This window comes from Pundamilia nyererei, unplaced genomic scaffold, assembly GCF_000239375.1.
Source record: "Pundamilia nyererei isolate P.nyererei 1_Seehausen unplaced genomic scaffold, PunNye1.0 scaffold00561, whole genome shotgun sequence".
Taxonomy (NCBI): domain Eukaryota; kingdom Metazoa; phylum Chordata; class Actinopteri; order Cichliformes; family Cichlidae; genus Pundamilia; species Pundamilia nyererei.
The window spans coordinates 140,551-147,402 of record NW_005187962.1 but is presented as its reverse complement, the minus strand read 5'-3'; the positions used below and the strand labels follow the sequence as shown (position 1 = coordinate 147,402).

The following is a 6,852-nucleotide window of genomic DNA, read 5'->3' as shown; positions in this document are numbered from 1 at the left end:
ATATCTGTTTTACTGCACCTATGATGTAGCGCAGGAAATGAGTGAATACACAATAGAAAAGATGTAATTAGTATTAACAGTTAGCATTTTAAAGTCCATGAAATCTGGTGAACAAATACTAAAAGGTGTTTGTGCTCTGAATTACCTTTTGAGAAACTGATTTTAATTTTTTCCTGTGAATGCTTGTGACGTTTTAGATAATTGGCTGGAGAGTTGCTGTTGGAACAAAAACACCTGATAAACTACATTCCTGCATGTTCCTTTTAAGTCAAGCCATTGTTTAAATGTTGCAAATTGTTTTCTCTAAATTCACCTGACACACGCACACGTAACTCGGACCTAACCTAGTTATTTTAAGAAGACTTGTGTGAATGATGAATAATTTTTGGAAAGCGACAATTGTCTTGGGTGCCTTCATCGCAGCAGGTAAGTTACAGAAAGCATCAAAATTAAGAGGTTGGGGTTTTTTTTAGCAAATGGTGGATTCCCAAACAGTTTTTAAAGTTCCCGTAACATCACAGCATAATATTTCAGTTTTTATTTTTGATGTTGGACCAGAGACCACCAGCAGTCCCAGGAAATTCAAAACATCCCAGATTTTAGAATTAAAGTAAGAAAATAGATGACTTATATTGACTATGAGTGTTATGATGATTTCTGATATGAGGTTCAGTTCTACGGTGGTGATCGCAGGGGATGATCGTTCAGCTCTTTAATGGCAGATTTAGCGTGTGTGTGTGTGTGTGTGTGTGTGTGTGTGTGTGTGTGGTTCAGTCTTATGGACGCACACTCTCATTGAACCCACATAAACTGCTCCCGAGCATAACTTGTGATTCACACTGCCTCCATGAACACCATTTTTCATCCCAGTCAAACATTACTCACAAAACGGTCGCGCCCTCTAGTGGCGAGGCAGAAAACTGCATCACAGCCCTGCCTTCAGAACAATGAGATAATTATAATTATATGATTATTAGGGTCACATTAAGAAAGAAAATATGCCCTGTGTAGATGAGTCACGAAACAAATTAATCAGCTGTCCTATCGTGTCTCGTGATTCAGCATACATCCTCTTTACTGCACTGATATCTGCACATCTGTCCACTGACCAGCCCTTCCAAGTTTGTGTGGTTTTTCTTTCCTTCTGACCAGATCTGGCTTTCTGCGTCATCCCTTGAGCATAAATGTACTTTGTCAACACGTTGTTTCTATGTCCTAAAAGAGAAATATTTCACATTGTAACTAACACTTATTCTGAAGTACGATTCCACCATCTCATATACACTTTCAGTTTGTCTTGAAACCTTTGTAATCTCCGTCTACGTTTTTCTCAAAATAGAATTTCAGGTTTAATCTCAAAATTTCTACTTTATTCTCAACAATATTTTTTGTTGTAGATGACTGAGATACACGGGCTGAGATAAGAGAACTGTGGGTGCCCCAACTTAAAAGTACCTGAACTTTTAGGTTGCGGCTATAAGGAAATGATTGTTCCTGAACATCGATGTTCAGGGGAGGGAAAAAAGCCAGAAATCAGCTTTGGTCCTGTGGACTTTACAGTTGATTCCTTAAAAAGTTCCTCATCATTTCTCAACGAGGAAACATGTCTTCTAATCATTTAAGACTAAAAACACAAAATAAAAATGTAATAATTAAATAACAAACAAGTAATAATAATAATAATAATAATAATAATAATAATAATCATTTCTTATACAGAACTTTTTAAACAAAGTTATAAAAGCGCTTTACAGAAAGACATTTAAAAAAAATAAAATCACAGAAAAGGTTGGGCTTTTAAAAAGTAATTATTAAAAAGTCTTTTTGTTAAAGAAAATTTTAAGAAGAGACTTTAAAAGTGATAAAGTAGTTAAAGTATTTGAATTCTTAGATTGCACAAAGACAACATAAGTTTAAAAACTACTCCATTATGGCATTCTGAATGAAGCCACTTACCATCATGGGTCTATTTTGCTCTCAGTTGTCTGATCTTTTACTTAACTGTATTTCTTTCATTGTGGAACCTTTTACTTGTAAAATACTTTTTTTTTTTGTGATGTATTTTTTAATTTGTTTTTGGGGAAATGCTTCCTCCACTATTAACAAAGGCAAACAGATGAAACTGTGGACTGACTGAAACCTGATCCCTCTGCTGTTTTTCCCCCACTTCACAGCACAATGCCTGACCTGCCGTCAGTGTCCCATTGGCATCTTTGGAACATGCTTCCTATCAAAAGATGTCACTTGTACTAATACAAATCAGAGCTGCTTCACAGGAGATGCACGTAAGGAAACTTTTTTTCCTCTATTGTGAAGATATTCAGACAGAGAAAGCTCAGAACTGAGGAAACACATACGGAAAAACAGAAATACTTTCCGTCTTTGTTCGAATGACAAAGGTTGATTGAACAAAATCAAATATTTCAGGTGAAATTATTACATTAAAAATTTAGGGTTGCCTGTCAAATACTAAAGCTCAGTACAAAACAGAGATACATCTTTGGGTGTGCAGCAGCTCCGTGTTAAAAAAAACAAAACCAAAAAACTTTAGCCAAAGAAAATTTTAGTCAGATCAGAAAACTTGACGTCGTATGGAAGCTTGTTTCCACCACTGAATAACCTGAATAACTTATTGCTATCAAAAAGGCACAAAAATTGGAGTAATTATCTGTAAATTTTAACAAAATGACTGTGGCGGAAACAAACGTCCATACCAGGAACTATTTGAAAATATTTACACAGTTACCATTTCAAGAGGCAGATGTCATAGTCACTTGCCAATAATTATTTAAATGCCTCCAAGCAACTTATGCATTCCTTTTGTTCACACCCAGAGTTCATACCGCCTGAAAGGAACTGGAAGATTGGCAGTTTCCATCCCCTGGCTCCTTTAGTCACAGTGTATACTTGAGCTAAACACTGAACTCCAAGTTGTCCCCGATGTATCCATCGGAATTTGAGTGTGTAAATGTTTGATGTGCTTAGACACAACTTTGGTAAGACTCAAAACTAAAGGGACCTTGATGATAACATAACAAACCTTAACTAAAAATAACACAAGAAATAAAAAATACAATATAAAATGCTGTGTCACTGGTTCAGCCCCCTGACAAAATGCTACCATGGGACAGTCTGAACCTTTGAAACAGTCTACATTAATTAAACAAACTAGGTTCCCTTTAAAGTTATAAGGTTTCAGGCTGTGGAAGACAGAAGGTTCAGCTGATAATCAGCCGGTATTAACTGAAAGTTTTGCACTTTTATTTTAAAAAACGTTTCCCAGAAGGTTTGTGAAACAGAACAGCAGGTGCTGTTTTAGGGAGCAGATAAAACTGCGCTGCATATTTACTCATCGTCTGCTTCCGGTCCTTGCAGTGTTCAGCGCTGCTGGGGGGCTGAAGCTGCACACCCGCGGCTGCCTGGAGTCGGATCTGTGCGGGGCGTCGCTGAACGGCTCCATCCTCAGTGTGGCCTACAGCACCTCTTTCCAGTGTTGTAACACAGACGTGTGTAACGGAGCCACTTCCATCCAGCTCCCACTCACTGTGGCTCTCTTTGCTGCTCTCCTGGCCTCCCTGTGGAGCTTCTGGGAGATGTAGTTCTTTGAGATATGCCTCAATACTCAAACTGCTTGAATCCATAGTTAATCAGTATATTATCTCCTGTGATTTATCCTGTTTGCTTTGAAATCAAACAATAATTGAAATGAAATTTAATAAATAAATAAATAGCATCATTGTGGCTTCTTTCTCTGGTCTTCTGATTAAAATTTGCATACTTATAATAGAATTTAAGGAGCCTGGATTATTCAGAAGTTTTTTTTCTTATAAAAATGCCTACAGACAATACTAATTAGATCTTAAACTTTACATTGAGTTCGCTATAAGATGTTTTTTTTAGGTGAAATCTTTACTAAATAAAATAATGTGCTAAAAAACAGCAGGAACATTTCCAAATATTGAAAATATTTGAATTTTTTAAATCTAAAAAGAGATCTTGCACAACTTCAGTGACAACTCCATATTAATGGTCTTTAAAAAATACATTTACTGCTGTTAAGTATAACAATCTAACTCCAGGTTCTTTTTAATTTTCTTTGTTTTGTTTTCTGTTGCCTGTTAAATCTGTTAATTTATAATAGGGAAACACATCACTACATCCAGTCTTGCGAAGTGTGGTATGGAAAAAAAAGTCCAGTGCCAAATTTCTTGACCTTTTATCCATGTCGTCTGTTTAACCGATAAAAATCATGAATAATGGTGGTGGTACAATCCCATCATAGGAAATTTGAAAACGCAGCTGTTTCGTCCACGTAAACGGCGTTTCGAATCACCGAAAATGGAGGGTTTTTTTTTAAACTCTTTTTTTTTTTTGCGTTTACGTGTGGACGAGGAGTTCGTCACGCAACGTCAAAGGTATGTGCCTTTTTTCACGTCATGCTGTGCGCCACGTTATTGTTTACATGAGATGAATTGCAGAATGATAGAGACAGAATACTGTTAATCTGACTATCTTCAGTTTTTACACGCTTACAATACACACGCAGTTACATTTAGAAAGGCAGAGGCATCAAGGTGATTATTTTACGTGTAGTTGTTTTTTTCCCCCATGTGTAATAATATTCAACATTGCTATCAATACATTTTTCAAAAAAATGCTTCTCTGTGCAAAATGGGTTTAAAAACATAAACAGCTGTGGGAGACTGTTTGTCCGTGATTTGAACAGCCCAGCGCTGCTCCCGACACAGGGAAAACCAATTCTGCAGGTGAAACCAAAGGGAAGATATGCTTCACCATATTTTCTAGTCTTTGGCTTAGAATGAAGTTGGTTTGGAAACATATTCAGCTATGCTTCATCTCCTGCTTTGCGTTTCTGTGGGCGCCCCGTGCTGGCAGTGTCCAAGCGTTTTGGTTCCTCCCCCCCTTTCATACCGCCCCCACACTTTGGGATGGTCTGGGTTAGAAGAAGTTAATCCATTCACGCATGGGTCACTTATGCATAAACTACAAAATAGTAAAGTTAGCATCTCAACTGTTGACTAATCATGAATGGGTGAAGGCTTTCTTAAGGATCATATAAACAGTGTGAATCAGCAGGTTTTTCTCTTTTGGGCTTGGAGCGTTTCTTTTGTAAGGATGACCTGTGCTGTAACATGCTAATCTCTCAGAAATAACCAGATACAGTTTAGAGCAGAGTACTTTTTTTGGTTTTGTTTTCCCCACAGATGGTTTTACATCCCCACCTGACTTTCCATGACTCTTGAATGCCGACCAGTGAATTGCAAGAAAGTCTACAGCACAGGGACACTTTTTTTTAGTATTCGTTTCAACCCCATTTTACCTTCTGATCTGTTTTGATTCTTCATGGCACACATTCAACAAGATGCTGGAAACATAACTCTGAGATTGTAGCTCATAATGATATGATAGCATCACACAGCTGCTGCAGATTTGTCACCTGCACATCCATGATGTGAATATCCTGTTCCACCACATCCCCAAGGTGCCCCATTGGAGTGAGAGCTAATGGCTTTGGAGATCATTTGAGTACAATGAACCCACTGTTCAATAAACCAGTTTGAGCTGACATTACATTTATTAATGAACTCCCTGAGGTCAATGTGAAACAACCCCAGCTACGAGATTAATCACATAAAAAAGGAAGTGTCCCACTTGCAAAGGGATAAAAACCACATTCCAAAGCTGGGGCCAACCGTGCCACAAATCATCTACCCTCAACATATAGACAACATCAATAGGGGACAGTTGTCCTCACACACCCAGCACTCTCTACAGATTAGGACCACAGTCACCCCGGCCTCAGGAAGCCAACTCTGCAGCATATAGTAGGCTCTGGCCTGCAAAGACAGAAAATATAACAAGAAATTCAACTGAATCTTAATTATATAACTAACAGAATGGCTGCTATAAACATTTTAATCTAAACCATTGTAAGTCTGGACTAAATAACATACCAGAGTGACAGGAAATATAACAGCAGTTTGGAATATAAGTGTACTTGCGCGTGACTGTTATCAAAACACCTGCCTTCAAATAACCCAGCCCACAACAACTGTGAAACACACACAAAAAACCACTCTTAAATTAGCTCCCATTTCCCACAGCAAATTTGAGGGTGAGTTAATATGCAGGTGATACCAATCTACCACATCACATGACTGTGGAAAAATCCCAGCACACAAGCAGTTTCTTAGATACTCAAACCAGCCTATCTGACACCAACAACAATGCCATGTTCAAAGTCACTTAAATCACCTTCTTCCCCTACTAGCTGATTAAATATTTGCTGTTAGTCAGCAGCTGAACGGTGGGAAAGTGGCTGGTGAGCACAGTGCACTTCAGACAGATTATTTTTAATTTCTTCTCCTGTGAATTATTGTCAACAAACTTAACAACCAATAATCATTCAGTATTATAGGATTTGTTTTGTTAGTAATGTATACACCTGTTGACTTAAACCCCTTTGCTTAGTGTTTTTAAGTGAAGACAGATCATATAATCTCTTAATGTACCCCGGTGGTGCTGGCCCCATTTGGCCTCCATGGACAGACACTGAATCTGGAAAAAGCTTTGGCTATTAGTGTAAAATGATCCGTGGATGGAGAACCCAGCAGGACACTCCTCTTTGTATTTACTCTTTACTCTTTAAACTAGACTCAGTTTTCATGTCATGTTTATTATCTAACAAAAGAAAGCTCAATAACCCCCTTGTCCTGGTCCTGGGTCATTTTGACCCAACGTTCTTTGTTTCCTTGTGTTTCTGTATCATGTAAAGTTCATTTGCTGTTCTTGGAATTATTCTATCAGTCCTAAGTTGTTCAGATTAGTTTA

The 6,852-nt window shown here is 37.8% G+C and overlaps 1 protein-coding gene across 1 annotated transcript; it reads left to right on the top strand.

The window, feature by feature from the left end:
- Positions 1-285: 285 nt before the first annotated feature.
- lye (lymphocyte antigen-6, epidermis) lies at positions 286-3,736 on the top strand. Its single transcript, XM_005754417.1, has 3 exons — positions 286-426; positions 2,175-2,285; positions 3,376-3,736. Exons 1-3 carry the CDS (start codon positions 372-374, stop codon positions 3,597-3,599), a joined length of 390 nt encoding a protein of 129 aa, XP_005754474.1. The 5' UTR covers positions 286-371; the 3' UTR covers positions 3,600-3,736.
- The last annotated feature ends 3,116 nt before the right edge of the window (positions 3,737-6,852 follow it).